Source organism: Canis aureus, chromosome 5 (assembly GCF_053574225.1).
Source record: "Canis aureus isolate CA01 chromosome 5, VMU_Caureus_v.1.0, whole genome shotgun sequence".
Taxonomy (NCBI): Eukaryota; Metazoa; Chordata; class Mammalia; order Carnivora; family Canidae; genus Canis; species Canis aureus.
Genome location: NC_135615.1, coordinates 65,775,063 through 65,801,809, shown reverse-complemented (window position 1 = coordinate 65,801,809; position 26,747 = coordinate 65,775,063). Strand labels below are relative to the sequence as shown.

Sequence of the window (26,747 nt, the reverse complement as noted above, 5' to 3'; positions counted from 1 at the left end):
GGCTGTGGCTTGGGCCTGAGGATGGGGGATGTGTGTGGGTGAGTTGGACCTGAGGCCTCAGCACCTCCCAGTCTGGATGGGGATGCCCGGCAGCTGCAGAGAAGGGCCTGAGACCTGGTCTTATAGTCACAGTGACTCTAGGGGACCAGAGCCTGTCTGGGCTTCAGTTTTCCCGCCTCCCTGCGAAGGGCGCCAGGCTGAGCAGGTTGGAGGTCAGAGAATGCAGACGGGGTGCCATTACCAGCCCGCTGAGGGGCTGCTGGTACCCCGGGGCGCAGGCCAGGCTGAATGCTGAGCCCACCCTTGGCTCGCCCCCAGCTGCTGGCCAATGCTGTCATCTTCCTGTGCGGGAACCTCACGGGTGCGTTCCACAAGCACCATATGCAGGACGCCTCCCGAGAGCTCTTCACCTACACTGTGAAGTGCATCCAGATCCGTCGCAAGCTGCGCATCGAGAAGCGCCAGCAGGTACAGTCTCTGCCTTCCCTGGGAGCCACTGCCTGGCCCTCCCAGGCCCTCCCAGGCCCCACGCCCCACGCCCCACGTCCTTTCTCTCTGCACATCACACACTCACTGAACAGCATGTGCATGGGGCACATGGCTGGACACCCATGCCAGCCTCACCACAGGGGCCGCCGGGGACACGGGAGGCCGTGTGCCTGGCTGGGTTGGTGGCAGGGCGCAGGCCAGCAGAGTTGGAGGGTACCGTGGGCAGCGCAGGTAGGAACATAGGGGAAACAGGCCAGGTCACCAAGCCTGGGGCCTGATGCCTCCCCTGCCTGTCCCCACCGGTGCCCAGGAGAACCTGTTGCTGTCGGTGCTGCCGGCGCACATCTCCATGGGCATGAAGCTAGCCATCATCGAGCGGCTCAAGGAGCGCGGGGACCGCCGCTACATGCCCGACAACAACTTCCACAGCCTGTATGTCAAGCGGCACCAGAACGTCAGGTGGGCAGCTGGCCAGCCCTGTGTGGTGGGCTCCCCATGAGCATTGGGGGAGACAAATCCATGTCTCAGTCTCCCTGTTTGTTTTTCCAGGGGGTGGGATCAGATCAGATGGGTGTCAGGGGGATCTAATAGCCCCCTAAAATTGTAAAACAGCCTAAGTATGACTTTGGGAGGAAAGAGGTCCTTTCAGATGACTCTGAAGGGGACACAGGTCCCCCACAAAAGAGGTGAAGTCTCCCAGTTCTTGGTGGATTTGAAGGGCCTACAGAATCTTACTCGAAGGCACCAGCCTCTACGAACCAGAGGCGTGGGTGCCATGAGCTTGTCTGGAACTCACGGACTCTCGAGCTGGGCGGTCCGGTGCCCACTACAGCTCTGGCTTCCCAGAAGGCTTCAGCCCCGAGCATCGGTTTGCTCATCTGTGGGATGGGAGCTCTACTGGGGTAGTGTGTGTGGGTAAAGCATTGGGCGGGAGCTCAGCTCAGGGGAGCATGGAGTCACGTCTCAGCATGGGGTTTAGTTGTGAAGTCTGGGCAAGGGTGAAGGCCCAGGTGTGAGGAGGACATTCCAAGGCGCCCCAGCCTGCGGTCTGCAGCGGTGGGGGCCTGAGGGCGGCAGTTCCCAAGGGCCCTGCAGCTCTGAGGCTTGCTGCCTTTTACTTAATGCCAAGCCTCTGGAACGTTAATTCATCCGTATGGCCCGGAGCTTCTTTCCCATCCCTCCGGAGGCTGAGGAGTGGCCGGGGTGATTGAGGCCAAGGCTGGTGGGTGCTCAGGGGCTTCCAGGGATGTGGCTCTGACCCCCTGCCCCCACCCGGCCCCCAGCATCCTCTATGCTGACATCGTGGGCTTCACGCGGCTGGCCAGCGACTGCTCCCCCAAAGAGTTGGTGGTGGTGCTGAACGAGCTCTTCGGCAAGTTTGACCAGATCGCCAAGGTGAGCCCACAGGCCTTTGTGCTGTGCCCTTGCCCCCTGGGGATGACGTGTGCCCAGTGCTGTGCTGGGGTGAGTGTGCAGAGGCCCTGGCTGGACTTCAGCACCCAGTCAACAAATGCTTCCAGGCGCTCCACCGTGGAAGTGAGGTTGAGTGGTGGCCACGGCAGCCAGAACCCTGTCCCCAGAGAGTGGGGCTGGTGGGGAGACTGCCAACACATGCAGGGGCTTGCACAGGGGCTCAGGAAGGCTGCCTGGAGGAGAGATGCCACCATCTCCCTGCACAAGAGCAGCAGAAGCTGGGGGAGCTGGGGAGGACCGCGCAGTGCAGGCCTCGCCCGCGGCCCACCTTCTGACAAGATCTCTGGTGAACCGCACACGCGTTAAAGTTTGAGAAACCTGGGTGCCGGGGGCTCAGTCGGGGAAGCATCTGCCTTCGGCTCAGGTCATGATCCCGGGGTCCTGGGATCGAGCCCCAGATCCGGGCTCCCTGCTCAGCAGGCAGCCTGCTTCTCCCTCTCCCTCTGCCGGCTGCTCCACCTGCTTGTGTTCTCTCTCTCTCTCTCTCTCTGTCAAATAAATAGATAAATGAAATCTTTAAAAGAAAAGTAAAGTTTGAGAAACCTAAAAAGATGCTGAAGAGGAAATGAGTTCTGGGCAGAGCGTACAGCATGTGCAAAGGGCTGGAGTAGAAAGAAACCGCTGGGGGCCCTAGGAATGAACGTGACTCACTGTGACTGGGTAGAGTGTGAGGGGGACGAGGTGCCAGGGGCAGACATGCAAGGATTTGGGGTGAGGTCAGGAGAAGTTGCCCCGAGGACCCTGGGGAACATGGCAGGTGCCGAGCAGGGGAGGGCATTGGGTGAAGGGGGTTCCCAGGTGCAGCTGAGCAGGGTGCGGTCTGGAGAGGGCAGGGCTGGGCTGGGATCTCCGTGTTTGTCTTCTTGGGCAGCATGGGGCCCGGGAGGGGGTGGTTGTGTGTGTGTACACGTGTGCGTGTGTGCGCTCATTCATTAACTTGTCAAATGGTCGTGAGGCCTGCCACGTGGTATCCTTGAACTCCAGTGGGGCCTTGGGCCTGCCCTGAATGCTGTGTGCTTTAAAGAGGGCTGTAGGCCGCCAGGGGGCCTGGGGGGCACCTGGCCCAGCTTCAGGTGAAGACAGGCTTAGTGGTGGCCACTAAGTAGAGACCCGAGTGTTAAGATTTAAGGCCGTGGCAGTCTGTGCTGGCCGCGTTGGCATCATGTACAAAGTGTCAGTGAAAGCCCACACCTGTGCCCACACCTGGGGGAATGTTGAAGCGCCTCTTGGGGAGAGAATTCTCCATGTGTGGAGAATCAGTGGTCTGGGCCCTGGTGGGAAGCAAGTTCAGGCTTGCCTCCCACTAGGAAGACTTTCTCGTGGTCGGGGTTGCCCTGTTTGAGGAGGGACTGTCTCAACAGAAGTGGCCTCCATCTTAGGGGCTGGCCACCGCGGGGTGACCAAACTGCAGGAGGACGCTGTGGCCGGGGGTGCCCTGGAGCGCTGTCCCTCAGGTACTGTGGACCGAGTGACTCAGAGGGCCCGTCTCGTCTGGAGCCCTCCCTTAGGAGCCTCCCTCCATGACATCCTTTAAACCGGCAGATGGGGGTTCCTGGTAGCTGGGCCATGTGTGAGCTAGAGGCCTGGCCTCCGGTCAGCCACGGCCCTTCCCCCGCCACCAAAGCCCAGGGACCTGCCCCGTCCTCTTGGACGCCCTCCATCTGTGGCGGGGGCAGGAGGCAGGATGGGGAGAAAGAGGCCTCCGGGCCGGGTGTCTAGTCCGTGGGCGGGGATGGACAGGGCCGGTCCCAGACTTCTCTCCTGTGAGCAGTCAGGTTCCGGACCCGGGGCCGACTCTCCCGGAGGCACCTTCACTGCGTCTGGGCCCGGGAACTACTGCCCCCAACACGCTCACGCGGCTTCCCCGGTTTCCAAGCGGCAGAGTGGACCTGTCAGCTGTGTGGAGGGAGAGCCTGGGGACCGCGGCCTCCCCAGGTCCCTGCCTGGACGGGGTGGGGGTCAGGGCGGCTGGAGCCCCGAGCCTGTTTGTGGGCATCCAGGCCCTCTCCAAGGTTCTTCCTACTTTCTAGAAAAGCCCGTGTCCTCTCATCGTCTGCCAGGCTATTCAGAACGCAGCATGTGGCAGGCGGGGCCCCGCGGGAGGCAGCGGGCAGGCGGTTTAGAGAAGGGGCTGCTCAGGGGGCTGGGCAGGTGCAGGGCCTCCTGGGAGGGAAGGCGCCCTGCCCGGTGGTCCAGGTGGGCGGGGAGGGGCTGGACGGGGGATCTGGAGACACGGGCTAGGAGACGCCGGCCCTTAGGGGCCCTGCAGGAGGGAGCTGGGCACCAATCAGCGCCCCAGCCCTAGCTCCCCCCCGCCCCCCCACGGAAGGCCTCCGTGAGGGGTGGGGCTTGAGCCAGCTTGTAGCTCCTCCTTCAGGGTCCCTAAATGCCCACCCCAAGGCCACCTTTGCCAAGGGCTGACAGAGAGTGGCCACAGTACTACCTCAGGTGGAACCCCAGAAGCCTGCCTGGGCCCCCTTCCCTCAGGGGCATTTCCCTATATAGCCCCAGCCTCTGTCCTCCCTTCCATCTTTCTGTTCTCTCCCCACTCCCCAGACCCTGCTGCTTTGCATCCCTGGCAGCCAGCCATCTCTCCAGTTACCTGGACACCTGCCGGCCCCTTGGCTTGTGGCACCTGCCATCTGTCTTCAGGTCCCCTATGTCCTCCACTCCAGCTGCATGGGCTGCTTTGCTGGATCTCAAGAAGCTTTCTGCCCACAGGGCCTTTGCACATGCTGTGTCTTTCATCTTCCTGGAATATGCTCCCTCAGATACTGGTGTGGCTTGTTCCTTCGGTTCCTTTGGGTCTTTCCCAAATGTTACCTTTTCTGGGAGGCCTCTCTCCCCCCACACCCCTGATTGTCCTCCTTAGCACTTATCACTACCACGGGTCTGTGGATTTTATTAGTCTAGTTTAGCATCTAACTGCCACTGGCATGTGAGCCGCATGTTGTAGGGAGTTTTGTCTGTTTTGCTCAGTGCTGTGTTCCGGTGTCTGGGGCAGGGCCAGGTGCTCAGTACACACTTCCACACTGCAAGATGGAATGAGGCAAAGACAGCGTCTCCCTCAGAGAGGGATGGTGACCATCCTTAGTAACGCTCGCTTTCATCCCTGGTGCTTGCTTAGGGGTGCCTCCTGGAGAAACCTTTGGGTGGGCCCAGAAGCAGCTCCCCTGGAGGAAGCCTCTGGAAGGAGCTGGAAGGAGTCTGGCTCTCTCTGAAGGGTGTGGGGAGGGGGGCTGGCCAGTGTGCACCCTGGTTCTCAGCTGTCTGCCGACCAGGCCCCTGCTCACCTTGCCCCCGCAGGCCAACGAGTGTATGCGGATCAAGATCCTGGGAGACTGCTACTACTGCGTGTCGGGTCTGCCCGTATCCCTGCCCACCCACGCCCGGAACTGTGTGAAGATGGGGCTGGACATGTGTGAGGCCATCAAGTAGGTACCATGCGCAGGCCCGGGGGGCTGTGCCTGTCCCCATGACGGACCTCCTGCTTCCCAAGGCATGGTAGGGAACACACTGTACCCAGTTTGCAGATGAGGAAGCTGAGGCTTGGGTGGGGATGGCTTGCCTGGGTCACTGGGCAGCCCTGGCTGGGACGGGGTGACTAGACTGCTCTGCCCAGGCAGGTGCGAGAGGCCACGGGTGTGGATATTAGCATGCGAGTGGGCATACACTCAGGAAACGTGCTGTGTGGTGTCATCGGGCTGCGCAAGTGGCAGTACGATGTGTGGTCTCACGACGTGTCCCTGGCCAACAGGATGGAGGCAGCTGGAGTCCCAGGGTGAGGCTCTGCGGGACAGGGGTGGGGTGGTGGGGTCAGAGGCTATGGGCCAAGTCAGGGCCAGCTGAAGGGAGGTCTGAGTGGGGTCAGAGATGGGAGCAGTGACCTCGATGCGTTGGGGGAGCGTCTGGGCTCTGCTGCCCGGCCCTGCGTGCTGTGCAACCCCCGGGCGGGTGCCAGCCTTCTCTGGGCTCTGCTGCTCTGACTCGGGTCTCCCCCAGCCGGGTGCACATCACCGAGGCGACACTGAACCACCTGGACAAGGCGTATGAGGTGGAGGATGGGCACGGGCAGCAGCGGGACCCCTACCTGAAGGAGATGAACATTCGCACCTACCTAGTCATCGACCCCAGGGTACGAGGGCTCAGAGGCGGTGGGCGGGGTGGGCTGAGGGGACCCTGGGGGGCCCAGGCCCTGGGGCAAGACCCCACAGAAGGGGAGAGTTTTCCTCTTCCACGCGACTTCTGAGAAATAGGAGTGACGACAGTGCCGACCTCGGGAGGAGGAAGGGCTGGTCGGCGTGAGGCACTCACCACAGACTGGGCACCTCGTAAACATTCTAGAAACAATAGTCACTGCTAGTTGATTTTCCAGGGCTTGTCACTAATTCCCTGGATTTTGAAAAGGCACGCTTTGGATAAGACTCGGGAAAGCAGGGAAGGGCCAGGGGGCCGCGAGGCAGGAGCCTCGGTGCGTCGTGGGTCCTGCTCCACCTGCTTGGGGGCCCCACTTTGCTCAGGACCCCGTGGCGGAGGCCGCTGCTGAGCCGCTGGGGGGCCGCCGGGCCCCGGGCCTGCCCGCGCCCACACAGGCCCTTCTTTCCTGCCGCGGGAGGCCAGCTCGTCTGGCGGCCTCGGTGAATCATCCTTGGGGCTAGCTCAAGAATGTCGGCCACGACGGGCTCTTTCCAGCTCCTTCTCGCTCTGGCCTTGGCCGTCCTCCGTGCTGGCCCGACTGCCAGTCTCCGGGGGAGCGGAGGGCCAGCCGGCAAGCCTCCCCGGCCCCCAGATGTTCCCCAGGGATGAGAGCTGCCCGGTGCCCTCCCCTCCCCAGCTGGGCCCTGGGCCATGGATGCTGAGCTGGCATCCGGGGAACCCTTTCTGGGTACCGGCTCGCACCCCACGGCTCTGGGCCCTGCCCTCATCTCTGACCCACCCACCCCACCTTCCTTCCTCCTGAGTGCCCATCACTCCAGCCCCTGTCCCTCCACTGCCCGGCTTCTTGTGCCGCAGGATCCTTGTCAGTGCTGCTGTCTCTGTCCCCAGCCCTCTTCGCTCGGCTGCACATGCTCCCCTTCCTTTATTCTCTTTGCTTGTTTATTGTCAGTGTGGGCTCCCCAGGGTGGGCCTGGGGTGGGGGAACCTCTTCTGCAGGCTGCGGTCACCACGTCTAGAGCAGTGCCTGGCAGTGGAGCAGGTGCTCCGAGAGCTTGTGCGCAGGTGAAGTGGAGCCCCGGTCCTGCACTGCGGTGGCAGACAGGCCCCCAGCCCTGGCCCACGGGGCCGCCCCTCAGCAAGGCCGCTCTGGGAGTCGTAGGCAAGCTTCAGTAGCAGACCAACGACAAAGACATTTTTATTTTATTTTATTGCATTTTTAAAAAAGATTTTATTTATTCATGAGAGACCTACAGAGAGGCAGAGACACAGGCAGAGGGAGAAGCAGGCTCCCTGCGGGGAGCCCGATGCGGGACTCGATCCCAGGACCCCGGGGTCACAACCTGAGCCGAAGGCAGGCGCTCAACCACTGAGCCGCCTGATGAACACGTTTTAGCATGTGTGTCTTTTGTGCAGGATTTAACTGAGCATCCTTCATTTTTTCCAGCCACCCCACCTTCCCTGTATTTGTCGAATGTCATTTGTTCACATAGTTGAAAATTCAAAAACCCCAAAGGGGGGGTTGTAGCCAGTCTCCATCACGTCCTATCCGTAGCCGGCACGTCCCTTCCGGCTGGGGTTTCCCTCCCACAGGGATGTCGATGTCCTTGTGAGTAGTTGAGAGACTCCCATCGCCCTCACTAAGCCCAGGGTGCCTTGCTTCCTTGGCCTGACGACGTATTTTGGAGGCCCGCCCTGTGTGTGCAGAGGGGCCACTGTACGCGTGCTCAGGCGGATCTCCGGTGTGGCCGTGGCAGGTCTTCCCCAATGTTGGCCTCCGTAGGTGTGACGACACCTGGGGGATAAGCCTCCAGAGGTGGCAGGGGGCAGGGGCGGTCACCTGTAGCTGGTGGAGGTCTGGAGGTCGCAGGTGCCCACTTTGGAACAGGTGCCTTTTTACTCAGAGCCGATGGATCTTTAGTGCACATTTATTTCTCTGGGGGCCCCGGTGGCTGAGAAGTGCTAGCGACCCTGACCTTGAGCGCAGGGTGCTGCATGGACAGAGTGACCGACCAGCGGAAGGGTGGCCCAGCATGTGCCCCCGCCCCCAGCTCCAGGGCAGGTGGCTCTCTGCAGGGCACCGCGCAGTCTCGGGACCGGGCCTGTCACAGAGCCTGGGTTCCAGCTGTCCCCGCCGGCCAGGCAGACAGGCGCATTTCAGGCTTTAAAAATGTTTCTATTCTGAAACGAGGCCAGAAGCTTCCAGGAAAGCTGCCGCCTGTGGCTTAGCGAGTGTTTGTGGCCGTAGGTGCTGGTCCTCGTGGGCGTTGGCAGGGACCCCAGGGGACAGGGACTCCGGGAAGGCGAGAACTCTCGGAGGGTAGGGAGACTTGGAGATGGGTCAGGCTTGTCTCCGGGGGCCTTGGCGCCCTCTTCTCTCCTGCCCGTCCTCCCAGTAGGGACCGTCCCCAGCTGCTGTTCTTAGGGGGAGGTGGTGGCGCAGGGGGCCCTGCAGGAGGCAGAGGCTGGCTGAGCCACCCTCTCCCCGACCACAGCAGGCACATGGCAGGTAACGGTCCCTGCCGCGGCGTGGGGGCCACACGAGTGGAAGCCCCTGGAACACTGCCCAGGGGGCGGGGCTGGCTCTCCGGCTCTCTGGGTTCCTGGCCTCACTCCTCTTCCTCCAGCTGCTCCCTTTGGGAAGGACATGTGCAGACCACATGTGGGTGGGCCGGGCAGGCTGCTTGTGGCTTTCCTGGGTGCTGTCTCCCCGGGGTGTCTCCGGGGGGAGAGGCCAATGGGCTTTCAGGCCCCAAGGGGTCCACAGAGCCTCATGGGGTCGGTGGGGCCTCTGGGCTGAGGACTTTTGCTCCATCTTTCCCTGGGGAGGCCGAGAAGGGTCTGAGGGGCCATGCACAGTTGTATGTGACCCCTGATCTCCCGGCCACCTGGGAAGGACAGGGCCTATGCCCAGAGCTCCCCGGCAGCCCAGCCAAGGCGTGCACTGGCCACAGCCAGTCCCCAAGGGACTGCAGACGCAGCGGCATCTCTGCCCTTCTGTCTTTCCACCAGCCTGGCCAGCAGCGCTCTGGGCATCATCGCGTTTCAGGGGGAGCAGGCTGGGGGCGGGTGGGGAGCCCCTTCCTGGGCCGAGAGGGAGAGGACAGGCCGGGCCGTGTCTGTGTCTGCCTGCAGAGCCAGCAGCCGCCCCCGCCCAGCCAGCACCTCCCCAAGCCCAAGGGGGATGCAGCCCTGAAGATGCGGGCGTCAGTGCGCATGACCCGCTACCTGGAGTCCTGGGGGGCCGCGCGGCCCTTTGCGCACCTCAACCACCGTGAGAGCGTGAGCAGCGGCGAGACCCCGGTCACCAGGGGTCGGAGGCCCAAGGTAGGCCCATCCTGTCCAGACACCGGCCCCGCACGTCTGAGGGTGCGGGAGACGAGAGCCCCCAGTCCTGGGATAGACGGCGACATCATATAGCGGTAATAACGTTAGACAGCATAACTGCCCCCCACTTCCCTTCCAGACTATTCCCCTGCGGCGCCACCGGACCCCTGACAGGTACGTGCACTGTCCCCTCCTCTCTGTTGACCATGGCCCGCTTTCCTGGCCAAGTCCTGATCACCCCCATAGGGTCTGCCCTGACCATCCTCTGTCCAGGAGGGCAGCTCAGAGGGGGCCGCCCTGACCATGCAGGTTGCTGTGGCCTGGAATCAGGACTTCACACCGATGGCGCGCCTGTGGCTACGCAGCCCGCAGCCCGCACCCCATAGCGGGGGTGGTGGGTGGTGGGCGGGAACCCTGCGGGTAGAGCGGAGGAGGCCTCAGGTCCGCCCTCGGCTGGGCCCCGCTTGCTCTCCCTGGGCCTCGGCGGAGCCCTCCTGCTCCTCGGCCACCCCGCACGAGGCTCTGGGGACCCAGGCAGGTGAGCCGGCTCGTGTACACTTGGGCCCTTGGGCAAGTGGACGTGGTCCTGGGCTGATGCACTTGTGGGTTTCTGATCCAGGAGCGCGTCCCCCAAGGGACGGTCGGAGGACGACTCGTACGATGAGGAGATGCTGTCAGCCATCGAGGGGCTTAGCTCCACGAGGTGCGACCCCAGGGCCTCTGCCCCCATCCCCCTCAGATGGGGGTTCCCCACGCGGCCAGGCTCACCTCGTGCCTGAGTGCCTGGTGGCCCAGCTCCACCCCGTGGTGGCTCCTTTGCCTCCCCCGTGTGGCCTCCTGAGCAGACCTCTCCCCCCACCTCCCTGCCTGGGAGGGTGGGGCCCATTCCGGATCCCCCATCCCCCATCCCCTCCTTCCCGTCCTCCTCCCTCTGTGGGTGGGCCCTGCCCCCTCCCCACCTCCCTTCCCCCATCTCTTCCTGGGATGGGCCCTGCCCCTCCCTCTCCCCCTTCTTCATCCCCTCCTCCCCTTCCTCCTTCTTCCTGAAAGTGGGCCCTCCCCCTTCCTCCCCCCTTCCCCTCCTTCCTCCTTCCCCCTCCCCTCCCCCTCTCCATTCCCTCTTCCCCCCCATCCCCTTCTGCGGCGGCCCTCCCCCCCACCCCCTCCCCCGTCTGGCCAGGCCCTATGTCTCACTGCCTGTGTCTGCCTCCCCGCAGGCCCTGCTGCTCCAAGTCTGATGACTTCTACATGTTTGGATTCTTCTTTGTGGAGAAGGGCTTAGAGCGAGAGGTGAGCCCCCCCCCCCCCCCCCAGCAGCCCAGGAACAAGGTCTCCAAGGCCTGGGGGCAGCACTTAGGCCACAGAGCAGCCACCACTCCCACGTCTGTCCAGGGGGGGTGATGGGGAATCCCCCAGCTGGCTCCCAGGGTGGGGTGGGGGCCCGTCCAGCCCTGCTTGGTCTCTTCCGTTGGCCTCACTCCTATACCTCACGTGCCCCGTTAGTGACTCTCCCGCTGGGTTTGGGAGACCTTGGCTCCCTTCATGTGCTAGAACCTCAGCGGATAAGGGCCAGTGCACACCTTATCCGGGCAATATCAGCCTTACAACCAGGAAAAAACCCAGCTTAGTATCAGCTGTTGAAAGGGGCCAAGTGGTTCTCTCTTCTGGCTGCTGCGTACATTTTGAACCACTACCAACTGTTTACTTACTTACTGAGGGCCTACGGGTTCTGGCAGTGTCCCAGGCCCACACAGTACGCATGTTATGTCCTTGGAACCTCACACGGCTGAACAACGCGGCCACTGCTGCCCATTTCACAGATTCTCAGGGCCACCTTGGCATCTGGTGCGGCCTGAGAGGGTGGCCCAGGCCACAGGGCTCTGGTACTGGGACCTCCCTCCCCTCCGTTTCCAGGATTGGGGGGGGCGGATGGGGTCTTTCCCTGGCTGGGGCTTCCCGAGGTGGTGTAGGCTTCCTAGGTGAGGGGGCTCCCTAGGTGACGAGCACAGGGCCTGAGGGAAACCTGCAGCTGTGTGACCCTGGGGCAGGCTCCCGGACTCCCTGAGCCGGGTGTGCCCACTCGAAGCAGGAGTCCTTGTGGCCCTAGATCATGAGATTGTGCCTGGGGTAGAGTCACGGGCAGCATGGGGTCCCCTTGTCCACTAGCTAGGGACTCAGGCCCGGCCTCACTCCTGAGTTTGGGGGGCGGACAGACCCACCACCAGCTCCAGAGCTCAGACTTGGTTCCCATTCACAGGCTTGGGACCATGGGCTTCTCAGGGAAATAGAGTCAGAGACCTAGGTGATGTGGGGGAGGGGAAGGGAGCAAGGCACAGTGGAACTGAATGAAGGTCATTTAGTCATGTTGATGTCCCATCATCACCTGGAACCCAAGGAGGATGTTAGTTTTTTTTTTTTTTTTTTAAAGATTTACTTATTTGTTTCAGAGATTGAGAGAGTACACATGCACAAATAGGGGGAGGGGCAGAGGGAGAGGGAGAAGCAGGCTCCCTGCTGATAAGGGAGCCCCACGAGGGGCGCGATCCCAGGACCTGGGATCATGACCTGAGCTTAACAGACTAAGCCCCCCAGGGCCCCAGGGGTGTGAGGTTTGATGACCTTGAGCTGGGATGGGCCATGGGGGGGTCAGAGCAAGTGGCCCTGCAGCTGGCACCTCTGCCAGCCCTGACAGCCCCTGTCGCCCCCAGTACCGCCTGGCGCCCATCCCCCGGGCCCGCCACTACTTCGCCTGCGCCAGCCTCATCTTCGTCTGCATCCTGCTGGTCCACGTCCTGCTCATGCCCAGGTCGGCTGGGGTGGGTGGGATGGGCAGGTGTGCTGGGGTCGGGCCAGGAGGGCAGTGCCCGGCAGGGCCCCCAGAACACCTGTGCGCACTGCCCGAGCGGCAGGAAGGGGCCGGTTCTTTGAATTCCGTGACTGAGACCTGGAATCCCAGAAACTGGATCAGGGGCTGTGGCCCCACACCTGGGGTCACTGGGGCTTATTTTTGTTTCCAGGCCTCTCTGTCCCGCACGCACCTCACCTGCCCAGTCCCCTGAGACCCATGTGGCCCTGGGGGATGTCAGTGTGCCCCTGTCACCTGAGACGTTTGCTGTCCCAGAAGGGCAGACTCCCAGGACCGTGGCCGCTGCCATCTCCCTCTTAGATTGGGAAACAGGCTCGCAGGGCTTCACGCCCTGTCTGGGTACACGGCCAGGATCTCAGGAGCCCCGAGATCCATGCGGCTGCCTCGGGGCCCCCGCGGGTGGGAGAAGGGCAGCGGGGAGGTCCCGGGGAAGGCGTCAGGACAGCTACTTGGGGGCTAAGGGAAGGGTGGTGAGGCCAAAGGATTCATCAGGATTGAGGTTTAGGATGCGCTTAATAAAGACCAAGTGGGAAACCTTTCTGCGTGGTACTGGTGTGTCTGCTGTGGGTCCGAAGGCTGCGTGGCCCCTTCCTTAGACACTTGGCCCAGACCTCGCCTGTCGTGAGCGGGGCCACTGGAGCACGGTTCTCAGAGATCCCATCCCATGGCTGTGTGTAGATAGCAGTTTGGGGGTGTGGGGCAGGAGGTGGCCAGGAGCCCAAGAATTGGGTGCTGGGGGTTGGGGAGCCTGCCTGCGGCTTGGCCCTGGGCCGACGTCCCCCAGAACCAGGGTTTTCTGCTCTCCAGGATGGTGACTCTGGGTGTGTCCTTCGGGCTGGTGGCCTGTGTGCTGGGGCTGGTGCTGGGCCTCTGCTTTGCCCACAAGTTCCTGGTGAGTGGGAGGCCCCTGAGTGGGCCCCGGCCGGGCCCTGCCCCACTGGCCCTCCATGCCCTCCTGCCTGGGTGACACTTTGCAGAGGGCTTCTCCTAGTAATTCCACCTTCCCAGCTGCTGGTGGTCCCCAAGTGGCTGTGCTGTCCCCGGCCCTAAGGGTGGGGGCGTCCCTTCTGTCTACACCGCATGTGTCCTGGGCATGGGGCATGGCACGCATGGGGACTGTCCTTCTCGGGCCCCCTCATATCTGCCGGACCCTGGGACTGAGGGGTGCTTGTCCGGGTACGGCACCAGCCACCTGACCCTGTGACTCCACAGAGGTGCTGCCCGGCGCGGGGAACGTTGCAGGCCATCTCCAAGAGGGTGGAGACCCAGCCCCTGCTGCGATTGTCTCTGGCCATCCTGACTATTGGCAGCCTGCTCAGCATCGCCATCGTCAACCTGGTGGGTCCTGGGCGTGGGGACGGTGGGCCCTGGCGAGGAGCCCTCCTAGGTTCCTTCTGTGTGTGCTTCCTGGGAGCGGAGGAGCCAATCCTTGGCCCTGGGCACCTTCAGGTCTCGAATCCCGTAGCTAATGCCCGAGAGCTGCAGCTGGTGCAGAGCCAGGCCAGGCCCTGTGGGGCTGCAGCCGGCCCCTTCGGTTTTCACACGAGGACCTAGTGCCCCCAGAGGGCTTAGGTGGCCAGCCCCACAGGGATGGGATGCCGTGAACCCCCTGTGTTCTTGGGATCCTCTACCTTCTTCGTGGACCCTGGGGGAGGCCTGGCTTACCCTGAGGCTCCATTTCCTTGCTAGGGTGAGTGGCCCCGAGCACAGGCTGGGGGGACCCCTGCTTCTCAGGCCTTGCTCACATGCTCATTGCTGCGGACAGGCTTGTCCCTGCTGGCCCTCCCAGTTCTGATGGCTAGAGCCAGGGTCTCTCTGTGTCCCTGACACCCTGTGACCGCCACACTCAGTGTCACCTGGGGAGAAGGGGCTCATTGACAGTGCCGATCCCCACTCCTGCCCTGCCTGCCCCAGCCCCGTATCAGCCCCTCCTGCTCTGGTGATGGTGCACATGGGTCTTCATTTTCCACCCTTCTCTGCTCCAGACCCCTCCCCACATGAAGCTGATGCCTGTGGTGGGAAGTCGGGGCACCGTGGCTCTGGCCGTGCCTGGAGCTGGGCCTGGCAGGAGATGCCTGTGATGCTCATGGAGGCCTCGGGCCCCTGCCTCCCACCAGCCCCGCTCGGCCCCGGCCGGTCTTGGAGTCCCGGGTCCCTGGACCTCCCCTCACGGTCGCCTGTCTCCTCTGTAGCCCCTGATGCCTTTCCCAGCCCTGGGGCTGCCTGCGGGCAACCAGACGAGCCTGAGTCCGAGTCCGAGGGCCGTCAGCAGGGAGCTGATGCCGTGCGACCTCCTCCCGGTGAGTGCAGCCGGGCTCTGGCCTAGATCTCTGGGCTCCGCGTGTCCCCACTCGGCCCTGCCCCCGTGCTGCTCCATCCAGGGCGCGCAGGCAGGAGCACCCTGTGCCGGGGTGTCTTTTGACAACTCACCCTGTGGCCGTTGATGTGGAGGGGCCTGGAGAGGTTGAAGGGTTGGCCTCACAGGTGGTTGAGCCATGACTGGCTTCAGGAGGCTGACAGCAGAGGCCGTGTCTGGGGAGCTCTGAGGGACGGCAGCGTGGGGGCCGTAGTGAATTTTGAGCTGGTTTCTGATGGGCAGAAAGGTAATGGGACCGGCGATGGAGAGGGGACAGTGGGAAGAACCGAGGCCTGCAGTGGGAGCCAGCGAGGGCTTCAGGTGGTTGTGTCAGGGGAGGGGCGAGGGACAGTTGGGAGGTGGAGCTGGAGGTGGGTTTGATCTAGATCGGGGCGAGGGAACACGAACGCCTGGATGGAGCTCGGTCTCTCTTTTGGGGGTCGTGGGGACCACAGCAGGATCTTGAGCAGCAGAGTAACGTGGGCAGACATGCACTTTGGGAAGGGCACGCTGATGACAGATGTGAGGCGGGGAGGCCGCTCAGGTACACGCATACCGTGGCCCTCACGTTTGTCGCATCCACAGACCACCTGCAATCTTAGTTACTGTCTTTTTCCTCCTTTAAATGAGTTCACCTGCCATAAGTAGAAATAAAAATACAACGAAAGCAACATGATACTAGGAAGTTTTAGATTCTGTTGTCTGCTCTTTGCTAAGAACGGAGGGCGGCAAGGCAAGGGAGCAGGGCTGCAGACACGCCGGCGCTTTGTGGGTCCCCTGAGCCAGAAGGGGCTCTGGTGACCCCGGGTCAAAGAGCTGCCTTGTGGTGACTGCCCCCCCGCCCCCCCAGTATTACACCTGTAGCTGCATCCTGGCCTTTGTCGCTTGCTCGGTCTTCCTGCGGATGAGCCTGGAGCTGAAGGTCGCGATGTTGACAGTGGGCCTGGTGACCTACCTGGTGCTCTTCAATATCTCCCCGTGCTGGAAGTCGGACTGCTCGGACTACGGCCAGGCCAACCTCACCAAGACCAACGGAACCCTCAGGTGAGGCCCCAAGCACCCCCTGCTCACCGCCGGGACCCCAGTCCCACTGTCCGTCTCCACTGTGGTCGTGGCAGACCCTTGCTTCGGTTTGGCTGTTGTTCCAAACTGTGGTGCGTTTGCACTCACGGTCCCATCTGGGCCGGGCACCTTGAGGGCTGGATCGGCAGGTGGCCTGGTTTCCATGTTACAGAAGAGGAAGTGTTGGTCCCAGGTCTGTACACTCAGAGCCCAAAGTGTGACTCACTTGCACGTTCTCTAGAGGACACCCCCTGTCCCACGGAGGCTTCCTGGGACATCCTGTCCCTACCCCATCCTGGGGGTGTGGACTGGGGAGGCTTCAGTTTTAGCCCAGTCCCCCACCTTGAGTCGTGTCCCTGATCTCCACAGAGTTCTGGAAAGAACAGTTGTCCCTGGTCTGTCCCTGGACAGGCGGCTGACACCTGTGTTCGGAGGGATGGTGTGTGTGCGCCTCTGGGGGCTCTCGGCCCCAGGTAGACTGAGAGGGACCTGGCTCCCCTTGAACTAAAAGGCTGGAGTCTGGGGACCCAGAACAAAATCTGCTTCCGTGGGGCAACTGGCACCTGCAATCTCCTATCAAACTCCAAGTCCCTGGCTCACTTGGAGGAGTGTGTGCCCCCTCACCTGCCTGGAGTGCTTTTCCCACAGAGTTTGCCATGGCTATTCCGTGTCATCTGGGTGCCGGTGAGCTGCTGCTTCTGTGAGACCCCCACCTCCCAGTCACACGTCTTTGCTTTGCAAGCTGGAGTTGCTTTAGTATCTGTGCCGTGAGGGTGTGAGCTCTGAGGGCAGCGCTCTGTCCTGTTCATGCCTTCCTGGCTCTGGGGGAGCTGGGAGTGACCCCTGCCTTTCCCCTACATGTCCAGCAGCTCCTCATTGTGTTTGTGGAAGGATCTGAAGGTGATGATCAACTTCTACCTGGTTCTGTTTTACGTCACCCTCATCATGCTCTCCAGACAGGTACAGCCCGGGAGGCCCTGGCTTGGCTTGGAGAGAGAACTGGGGTGGGGCCAGAGCTTCTGCAGATTTGGGGCTGCACCAAAGGCAGTGGACAGCCCTGCAGGAAGCCCTGGTCCCTGGGGAAGGGATCCTCGAATCCTCACCTCCCTGTGTCGCCTCCCCTCAGGACGCCAGTGACATCTGGTTGTGTGGGTCACTTGAGAACCGAGTCAAGGCTGACTGGGATTCTAAGGCCATTGGGAGGTGGCTGTTGAGCTGGGATGCAGGGTAGAAGTGCTGAGGGGCTGGCCAGTGGCCCCTGGGGGTTACAAGTGTGTCCTGCCCGCTGCTCAGTGTGTGTTGTCGCCGTGCCCCAACTCACCACGGCTGGGGCCCTGACCTTCCCCACTGTCTGCAGATTGACTACTACTGCCGCTTGGACTGTTTGTGGAAGAAGAAGTTCAAGAAGGAACATGAGGAGTTTGAAACCATGGAGAACGTGAACCGCCTTCTTCTGGAGAACGTCTTGCCAGCCCACGTGGCCGCTCACTTCATCGGCGACAAGTTAAATGAGGTGTGGTGCCGGCAGGGGCTGGGTGACAAGGGTGGGGAGTGTGGGTATGGATATGGTCCTGGGGCCCTCACGTCTGGGGGGCCTTGGTTGTCAGCCTTGGGAGATGGGGCCGCCAGGCAGTTTGAGCATCAGCTGCACGTCCAGGTCTTTGTGGGCTGGGCGGCCCGTGTGGATGAAAATGTGTTTCATGGGTTCTGTGCAGCAGCGTTTTATAAGAGAGACAGGCCCCAGGCCCCAGGCCCCCTGACCGTGACCTTTGCCTGCCCCAGGGGCTCGCATCCTCAGCCAGGAGACCCAGGATACCAGAGCCAGAACCACCCTGAGCCCACCCCACCCCACCTAGTGGACTTAGACTCCTTATTTTTTAGCAGCCCCTAGATGGGTGTCATGTGTAAGGCAGGCTGAGCGACACTGGCGTCGCACCCACCTCCCTTTGAAGGTTTCGTGGGACGGCCTAGGGTGGCTGCGTCCCTGTGTATGTCACCCCTCCCGGCCAGCTGGCACAAGGTGGTTCCCCGCCCCCCCCCCCCCCCAATCCAGGACTGGTACCATCAGTCCTACGACTGCGTGTGTGTCATGTTTGCGTCCGTACCGGACTTCAAAGTCTTCTACACGGAGTGTGACGTCAACAAGGAGGGGCTGGAGTGTCTGCGCCTGCTCAACGAGATCATCGCTGACTTCGATGAGGTACGGGCCCGTGCACGGGTCCCTGGGGGGCAGGTGTGCTATACAAATCATGAGAGGGACACGTTCGCCTTTTTCCGTGTTTTCTTCAGTAGGCATTTTGTTATCTTCTCTGCGAGAGGCAGCTGGCTAAGATTAGATTTAGGTCCTTGAAGAAGGCAGCGGTCCCCTTATCTGCGGCTTCTTAGCCGTGGTCAGCTGTGCTCTCGCAGATGACCCCCTCCTGACATCTGGTCAGGTCAGTCGTGGCCAGATGCCATGCCACAGCATCCCCGTCCTGCACCTCGATTCATCTCATCATGTGGAGGAGGAATGAATGCTATACAGGAAGGCTTTGAAAGACCATTCACGTCACTTTTATTGGGGCACACTGTTAAGTCGCTGTTAATCTCTCACTGCGCCTGATTTCTGCACTAAAGCTCATCACAGGCGTGTACGTGGATGAGAGAGCACATGTTATGTAGGGCCCAGGGGCCCGTGCTTCCAGGCTCCTCCGGGGTCGGGGAATGGATAAGGGGGACTGCCATAGTTTGATTCCCAGTGAAGCCCAGGCCATCAACTGTTCCAGAGGAAGGCAGTCGGTTTGGACTTTTTTTAAAAAAAAGATTTTAGAGCGTGAGAGCACGTGAGCGCGCATGCAAGCAGTGGGAGGGGGCTAAGGGAAAGGAAGGACTCTTAAGCAGGCTCCATGCTCAGGGCAGAGCCCAACATGGGGCTTGATCCCACAACTGTGAGATCGTGACCCAACCTGAAGCCAAGAGTCAGAAGCCTGAAGGACTGAGCCACCCAGTCACCTGGACTTTAATTTTTAGTTGCAGACAATAGACATTCCTGGGTAGATCCTGCTGGGCTGCGCTTGCTCCTTAGAATGAGACTGCAGAGGTGAATGGGAGGCCAAGGGGGCAGGGAGAGAGCCAGAGGCCTTGTCCATGTGTGTACTCGGCTCTCATAAGGGGAGGCCCGACGTGAGAAAGGCGGGCATTAGGAGCAGTGGTGGGATGGACCCCACCCCTTCTCAGACCCTGGGTGTCCCTTTGCCCCACAGCTGCTCCTAAAGCCCAAGTTCAGCAGTGTTGAGAAGATCAAGACCATTGGCAGCACGTACATGGCAGCTGCGGGGCTCAGCAGCCCCTCAGGGACTGAGAACCAGGTACTGAGCCATGCAGGTGGCCTCATGTCCCAGCCTCATATTAAGGGGATTCAACAGTCCCCAGACCTATCACCTGACTTCGAAGGGACACCCCTTCCTGTCCTGTGAGGGAGGGGCCGAGGACCTCATGGCTTAGTTTGGGGGAGGCGCCTCACACCCACCTGACACCTGGTGGAGGCGGGAAGTCGGGGCCGGGGATCCTATGGCTCCTGTGCACAGCGCTCTGTCCTGCAGGACCTGGAGCGGCAACATGCGCACATTGGCATCATGGTGGAGTTCAGCATCGCCCTGATGAGCAAGCTGGATGGCATCAACCGGCATTCCTTCAACTCCTTCCGCCTCCGAGTTGGTGAGGGCCCAGAGGGTTGGCCGGGCTTGGGGTGGGAGGCCGTGGCCCTGCCTCCTGGCAAGCCCACGCTCAGATGGGATGATGCACTTCACTGTTGAGCAGGAAAGGTTTGAAAAATTCCTCTTGGTCTTACCACCCCGGCGACTGGGCAATTACTCTGCATATTGTTTATAAAGTTACTTTTGAAAGTTGTGAGATCAGAATAGAACACTACAGAAAATGGAGAACCCAAAATCACCCGCCATAAACCTTAAAACATCCTGAGAACAAAGCAAAGTTAATGAACTAACTGCTCTGTGTTAGCTAGCAGGGCTGGTGCTCAAAGCCCACCTGCTCTGTTGGGAAAGGAGCTGATGCTCACCTCAGTCCGACTCCTGGAGCAAGCAGGCGGAAGAGGGCTGCCCAGGGAGTGCCTCCCCCACACCCCGGAGGAGAGCTCCTGTCATGGGCTTGGGAAGCCCCCTCTGACCTCCATTTCAGCTGCCAGTCGGTGCTTTCTGTGGCTGCTGCTGGACTCTGCCCCCCCCCCCCCCCCCCCAAGGGCAGAGCTTGAGGCTTGGTCTCTCAGACCTGCCAACTGCAAATGTCACCTTCAGGCATAAACCATGGGCCAGTGATCGCTGGAGTGATTGGGGCCCGAAAGCCTCAGTATGACATCTGGGGAAACACCGTCAATGTCGCCAGCCGGATGGAGAGCACTGGAGAACTTGGCAAGATCCAGGTACAACCCAGCTGGGGCAGCTTGTGATCACAGGGAGGAGTGTCCCACAGGCAAGGGGCCTGGGCATCAGTCAGCTATGGGATCCCAGCCCTGACACGCTGCTTGGGGCTGGTTTCTACCCAACAGCAGGTGTTCTTCCTGCTTCCCAGGACCGCTATCCTTTTCCTCTCAGGTTACTGAAGAGACATGCACCATCCTCCAGGGACTAGGTTATTCTTGCGAATGCCGAGGACTGATCAACGTCAAAGGCAAAGGCGAACTGAGGACTTACTTTGTCTGTACAGACACTGCCAAGTTCCAAGGGTTGGGACTGAACTGAGGGCTTCTGGTAGGTGCAGAACATGCTAGAAGTGCATTTCCTTCCCTGAGGCAAGCCAAGGGGAGCATTCAGCCCCATGCCAGTCACAAAGGCATTCCAAGGGTTTGGCCATCACTACTCCGGCAGATGGCTTCCTTGCACTTGTGCTAGAGGATTTCTTGGAATGCGTCTGACCCCAGCCCGAGGCGACCACTGAGCCTTGCCACACACAGGCAGCCAGAAACTGCGTGGTCTGAGTCTGCAACACAGCCTCCAGACAGCGTGGATATGCTCACTCGTGAGCTTCAGATCCTCAGCCCGCTAGGTGCTGTGGAGGTCTCAGAGCATGAGCTGGACATACCCTGCCATGGCCTGCAAACTACGCCAGTAGGACCTTTTCTAGGTACAGAACTGAGACAAGCTGTCCAGGATGGGCTGGGTACTCCTTTCTCCTCAGCAGGGCAGCAACAGCATTCTGCATTTCTCGCACAGGCATTCCGGTAAATAGAGCTGAAAAGGCTGTTTTCCATCTGTGGTTTCATGCAGTAGGGAGGAAAAACCATAATGGACATTTGTTACTTCTTGTCATCTCTAGCATGTGTTTGTTTTAAATGGGTATTAGTGGAGGTTTTATCCTTTTAATGACTTCTTAGACGCTGGACAAAATATCTTCCCTCCAGTGTACCGTCTTTTAAACCACAGACACAGAAGGAGAGCCTATCGTCCAGGGTCCATTGGTTTATGGACCAGCCCAGGTGGGGGTGGGGCTCAGAGGAGTAGAGTGTGGCTCATGGCAAGAAGGCAAGCAGTGGCACAGCCCAGGAAATAAGGCAACCCATTCTAGTCCCTCCCTGACCATTCACACGTTTGGGGCGTTCCCCTGCAGTCTTCAGCTAGGTCTTAGTTTCTGTATTAGAAAGGAGTGGAGTCTGTAGACAGGACGTAGACAACCTGTCGTGCTTCCTTTTCTTTAGTCCTCACACCTAACGTGAAGAGCTGCCAAATGAAAAGCATGTATTCCATGTAAGTGTGCAAAGAGGCTCCCATATCTGGGAAGCCAGACCACTCAGGAAGTGCTGAGACGGTCTTGTTCTGAATGAATCAAGGCAAGTGCAAAAAGTCAGGTTTGCAAGATGTGTCTTACACTGCTTCAATTCTCAAAGAATCAGAAGTCAGCTGTAATTGTGTGTCAAGGTGAGAAGGAGCCACACTGCCCGTTCCTTTTTCTGAATCAGTTTCACTGCCTCATCTCCAGAGCATGCTCAGGGTTTCCAACACAGCTGCATTTCACAACAGAGCAGGGATTCCCAGTGAGGGGTCCTCCGGGAAACCCCTACAACTACAGGAAATCTTGCATAGGGGAGACTTCAAAAAGCTTACCCAGGGTTGCAGCCAAGGGCACATAGAGCACTGAAACTGAACCCGCTGCCTGCTCAGGCCATGTCTGCGGGCTTATCAGCCTGAGAAGGGGCTTATCTAATTTGCACAGAGGAGCCAATGCACCAGTGTGGCTCTGAGGCTTGCATGTAACTGGAAGAGATAGGAATGAATTACACGAACTTGCTGTACAAAGGAATTTACAGCAAAAATGCCAAAGGGAATACCCTTACTTAAAAACCGCTTTTATGTACCAACTTTTCATATAAAGGGCTGGTTTCAGGTGAGTGCTACACTTACGTTGGCAGTGGCCAGGGCTGCTCTACAGGGGGGCTGCTCTACAGGGCTCTCCTGGGAGGTCAGGAAGGTTCTGTCGCAGATGTGATTTGGACACACCTATGTGTGCTGGGTCTCTCGGAGGTGGGCCTACTTCTAGTCTTGCAATATTCTAATTTTACTTTTTTTCCTCCAGCAACAGAAATCCCAATTCCGAGTTCAAAAAGTAGTTACCAGTCCTATCTTTTTATTTCCACTTCAAGCCCTGTGTTCAGATAAGCACATTTTGTAAGTTCTGAGTTTCTGATGTGCAGACCATTGTGTGGAATGGACTCTAAAAGGCACCTGCAGTCACTTCTGTTCAGCGTGCTTTCCGGTGCCCCGGGCTCTTTACAGGTATTGTTCTGTTTTCTGACAGGATAAGTAGCTTTCCTCACCCTGACCTTTTCTAGGGGTCAGGGGCTGGCTTCAAGATGGCCTCTCTGACTCTAGTGAAAGTCACACCTGAAGTTTTCTGGTTTACTCATTAAGAAAATCTAACAGAAAAGATCATTAACCACTGTATACATTGTGTATATAATAGGTCATGTACAAAAACAGGTTTTGAAAAGGTACATATGAATAATTAGGAATTATTCTGTATACTGAGTATTTATAGATTGTAATATTTGTTTCAAAATGTTGTACTTCATTTTTATAATGTACTAGTGTTTCTACTTTGTTTAGCATTTCATACATTAAATTAGCAATTTGGAAGATCTGAATGTCCTAAAGTGTTTTGAATTTGTTTTCTTGGTCTGTTTAAGAATCGATTACTGCCTGAATTATAATCAAAAAATTAAACTCTAAAAAGATTTGATAAAATACATTATCTGAAAAATTCTGAAGTTCTTTTGGCAAATGATTTTCAGTAGGTTTTTAAAAGATTGGGTTGTCTTAAGAGAATCAGTTTTGCTAAATGTCAGTATTCAAAGCCAGGAAAATAAAAATAAAATAGCTTCTAGCCAGGGGGTTTTACAGTGGCTCCATACAGCCAAGCAGGATCTTACCCTCACCCCGTTCACTGAACCAGGCTATGGTGTGGTGCCTGGTTATGGAAGAGGACCGCATGTCTTCTGGTCTCCTACTCAGTTATCTGCTCAAGCAGCCGACCTTTGTATTTCATATAAAAGTAGATGACTCTTAGTTCAGGGGACATGCTGAGGCACAGGTGACCCAGGAGAAGTAGTAAACAGAAACAAACTTTCCTGTAAGCTCTGTGATTCCCTTGCTTATTTAGCTTCTCCTTCTACTGTAGTTCTAAGTGACTCAAAATGGAAAAAACAAACAGGACCACCAGAGAGGTTAGTGCTATGAAAATCCTGGTGTGATTTTTTTGGGGAGTTGGAGGAGATTGAGGGTAGCATAGGGGAGGTACTTCATCACCTTATCTTTCTGCTTAAGAACACCATTCCCATCAAGTGTGCAGGGGGACATACACTTAAAATCATTTTAGAATCTACTAGTATTCGTTTTCATGGTGTAATAATGGACAATCTCCCTAGATGGGGATTTTTAAAGCCTCTTAGCTCTGGTCTCGTTTGTGCACCCTAAGGAAGAGGCACAGTCATTATTTTGACCTGACCATGCCCCAGCCCACTCCTCCTCCCCCTCTGGATGGCAAGAGGTCAGAGTCTATGCTATTCCTTCCTCACCAGGCCATTCTTTGAATAAATCATCCAGGTGAAATCTGTAAGTCAGGATAATATAGTCTTATCACTATTTGGTTATTTCTTTAATGTGGAGTTTGGCAAACGTGGAAAAAAATGAGGGAGTTCAATTATTTGAGGGGCTTGCTTTTAACGAATGGTCTAGAAAAGGCTGTTTTACACTTCCTAAGTGTTTTTCTATCACTTTCATCCTCAGACCCAGCTCTGGGGAAAGGTCAAGGGGCGACTCAGCTGACAGCACAACACTGCTCATAGTCCCAGGCTCAGCTTTATTACCTAATACAAGTCCAATCTCTGGAACATTAAAATTAATTGTCCCGAAGTTTAATTAAAAACACAATTTACAAATATTTAATATCTTCTCAAAAGCATTTCCAAGTTAAGAATGAAAAAATATGTACATAATATATAATGAAATACCAGTTAGCTTCAAATCCCATCAGGTACACACTCAGCAACATCAGTCTTTTTAGGTTCTTCAAAATCTGAAAGGAAAAGTTATGGCTTCATTCAGCACTTTCCCCCTTTTAATTAAAAGGTAAAAGTATCATCCAGAAGAGTTAAGTGCTGACGGCTCTTCTTTACCACTTTCAAGGTTAAAGACTAGATAGATGTACTACGAGGGTATCATTGTAGGATTTTTTGCAAATGTGGTCAAATCTTTATTTCCTTCACATCTTGTCTAAAGCATTTATAAAAACAGTTTACACTATCAACATGCAGAGATAAAAATCTTTCCAATGTTACTTGAGGGGAGAGGACCTGTGTTCCTTTTGCTCACAATAGCCCTCCGTCCTCCCTGGGACACAGGGCACTTACCTTTTGTTAAATCTACAAAGTTATTTTCCACGATAGGGGAGGGGATGGAAATCCCCATTGCTTTTCGAACTCCATACGTGCTGACAATATCACCTGGTGTGACTTGCTGGGCAAGTTCTTTCAGATTATTGGTCACTTGTTCAGCTAAGAAAAAGAAAAACAGTTCTAAGTGTTAAAATATGGTTCCTTTTAGGTAATAAAAAACCAAAACCAAAAGAATAATACAACGTTGACCCTGGAGTGGTTGGGACTGTGCCAGTCCTCCTGCACACAGACTTTTTTTTTTTTTCCTGATATACCCAGGACTGTAAACATACTCCATTATTATTTTAACATTTTCTTTTCTTTAGCTTTAAGAAACAATATAATACATACTACATACAGAATATGTTAGTTGACTGCTGATAGGTAAGGCTTCCAGTCACCTATTACAGGAATTAAGTTCTGGGGAGTCAAAAATTACCTGTGGATTTTCAACTGCAGGGTCAGGGAGGAGGGACGTCAGCCAGCACCCCTAACCCTATGTTATTCAAGGGTCAATTGTGTAAATGTGAACCATGAACCCTTCATGGTTCACTTTGGTGCTGCCTAACAGTGGTTATCACTTCTCAGAAGTTCTCCCCTTTAAGTGTCTCCCGATTCTCCTCTTACCAGAGGTGCAACATACCGAGATGCATTTCCCTGTAAGAGGGACCCAAGAGACAGATCATGTTGGGAGGGGGTCTGGTGCTCAGCCGCTCATTCTGGGCTTCCTGGAGCTCTCTGAGCAATCTGGTGGTCTCATCAAGTTTCCTCTGGAACATTTCAGCTTCTGTGTAATACGAAGAACAACAGACTAAAGAAAACACGGACATGCTTGTGTTCGATCTTGTATGGAAAAGTGAGTCCTAAGCACTGGAGTTTTGCTATAAGGCTATAGTCTTCTCTCCTCAAAGGAGTAATCCCCCCCAGATGCGATCAACACCACAGACATGCCTTACTCTTCACTGAAGCATGGCCACCTAAGATCTTCCTGTGGTGGATGCCTATATCAATCTGTGCAAATGTGACATTAAATCGTAACGGTCAGGATCGTGAAATGACACTCACCTTCAGAGTCAAACACTTCAACAGGAGCCCCAAAATTTGTTACTGCTTTCAGTGCTGTGAGCCTGTCCTGATTACTGGAGTCTAAACGCCCCGATGGCTCGATTTCTGTAATCTGCTTCAAGAAAAGAAAAAGCAAAGGGAAAAAAGGAATTATCTGAGCTTGCTAAGTCCTGGCAGTGCTAGAACGAGACATCAGTGAGATGGTTTTTGTATTGACAGGCCATATTATCCCACCCATTGACTTTGGAGTTAGAATTTTGATACATACAAAAATGTCTTTCTGGAATACTTTTATTTTTTTAAAAGATTTATTTATTTATTTTTATTTATTTATTTATTTATTTATTAGAGAGAGAGAGAGAGAGAGAGAGAGACACACACACACACACACACACACAGGAGGAGGGAGAAGCAGGTTCCATGCCGGGAGCCTGACGTGGGACCCAATCCCGGGACTCCAGGATCGCGCCCTGGGCCAAAGGCAGGCGCTAAACCGCTTAGGGATCCCCCCAGAATACTTTTAAAGGGCCATTCCTAAATCCTGGCCAGACAGTATCCACAAGTGCATACTTCTCGTTAATGACATGATGTGTCCTACACCACACCCGTCATTTGTTCCTTTGGGCAACTGTTCTGAAAAAGAGCCCTGGTACTGCCGATGCCATCAAGAGCTTCTGCGGACTGTGACCATGCCTCCCATCTCCAAGGCTCACAGGCAATATTTTGGCACCCAGTGCAGATGCTCCCACTCCCAGGGCAGAGCCTGAGCACAAGATACTTCCTGGGTCTCCTCCTGGCCCCAAAGCCAGGCTGTTGGTATTACATGGGAGAAACGAAATCCTATAAAGGGTGGAGTTTTATTTTTGCAATGACAAGACTCAGAGTTTCCATAACCTCAACACTGCTTTTGAGGAAGAGATTAGCCCAGATAACAAGTCACCCGAAGTTAATGGTTCCATTTAGACTCTGGCATTACTTAAAAAGAAAAAAAAAAAAAAAAAGACTCTGGCATTGCACTCCAGACATGTATGTGA

At 57.3% G+C, this 26,747-nt stretch overlaps 2 protein-coding genes across 11 annotated transcripts in view; one reads left to right on the top strand and one right to left on the bottom strand.

Moving 5' to 3' along the window:
* Nucleotides 1-22,854, top strand: part of ADCY7 (adenylate cyclase 7) — a 55,494-nt gene extending 32,640 nt beyond the window's left edge. For 7 of the 8 annotated variants that reach the window (XM_077898475.1, XM_077898477.1, XM_077898480.1 and 4 more), the window contains exons 5-26: nt 319-468; nt 800-948; nt 1,773-1,884; nt 5,269-5,396; nt 5,585-5,743; nt 5,965-6,097; nt 9,253-9,444; nt 9,584-9,618; nt 10,064-10,147; nt 10,662-10,734; nt 12,153-12,250; nt 13,118-13,202; nt 13,523-13,648; nt 14,503-14,610; nt 15,517-15,710; nt 16,595-16,688; nt 17,086-17,241; nt 17,782-17,928; nt 18,971-19,075; nt 19,310-19,424; nt 20,021-20,145; nt 20,318-22,854. In XM_077898475.1, the coding sequence (XP_077754601.1) occupies nt 319-468; nt 800-948; nt 1,773-1,884; nt 5,269-5,396; nt 5,585-5,743; nt 5,965-6,097; nt 9,253-9,444; nt 9,584-9,618; nt 10,064-10,147; nt 10,662-10,734; nt 12,153-12,250; nt 13,118-13,202; nt 13,523-13,648; nt 14,503-14,610; nt 15,517-15,710; nt 16,595-16,688; nt 17,086-17,241; nt 17,782-17,928; nt 18,971-19,075; nt 19,310-19,424; nt 20,021-20,145; nt 20,318-20,464 (2,715 nt within the window). In that variant the 3' untranslated portion in view covers nt 20,465-22,854. The remainder of the gene's footprint in view (nt 1-318; nt 469-799; nt 949-1,772; nt 1,885-5,268; nt 5,397-5,584; nt 5,744-5,964; nt 6,098-9,252; nt 9,445-9,583; nt 9,619-10,063; nt 10,148-10,661; nt 10,735-12,152; nt 12,251-13,117; nt 13,203-13,522; nt 13,649-14,502; nt 14,611-15,516; nt 15,711-16,594; nt 16,689-17,085; nt 17,242-17,781; nt 17,929-18,970; nt 19,076-19,309; nt 19,425-20,020; nt 20,146-20,317) is intronic. The other variant, XM_077898482.1, reaches the window with a different exon arrangement.
* The window catches only part of BRD7 (bromodomain containing 7), a 42,071-nt gene continuing 33,582 nt past the window's right edge, over nt 18,259-26,747 (bottom strand). The window contains exons 14-18 of one of the 3 annotated variants that reach the window (XM_077898484.1): nt 25,714-25,828; nt 25,292-25,435; nt 24,625-24,768; nt 24,226-24,290; nt 18,259-20,973 (exon numbers count right to left, since the gene is read on the bottom strand). In XM_077898484.1, the coding sequence (XP_077754610.1) occupies nt 24,235-24,290; nt 24,625-24,768; nt 25,292-25,435; nt 25,714-25,828 (459 nt within the window). In that variant the 3' untranslated portion in view covers nt 18,259-20,973; nt 24,226-24,234. Of the gene's footprint in view, nt 20,974-24,054; nt 24,291-24,624; nt 24,769-25,291; nt 25,436-25,713; nt 25,829-26,747 lie in introns of those variants that run through there. The other 2 variants (XM_077898483.1, XM_077898485.1) reach the window with 2 other exon arrangements.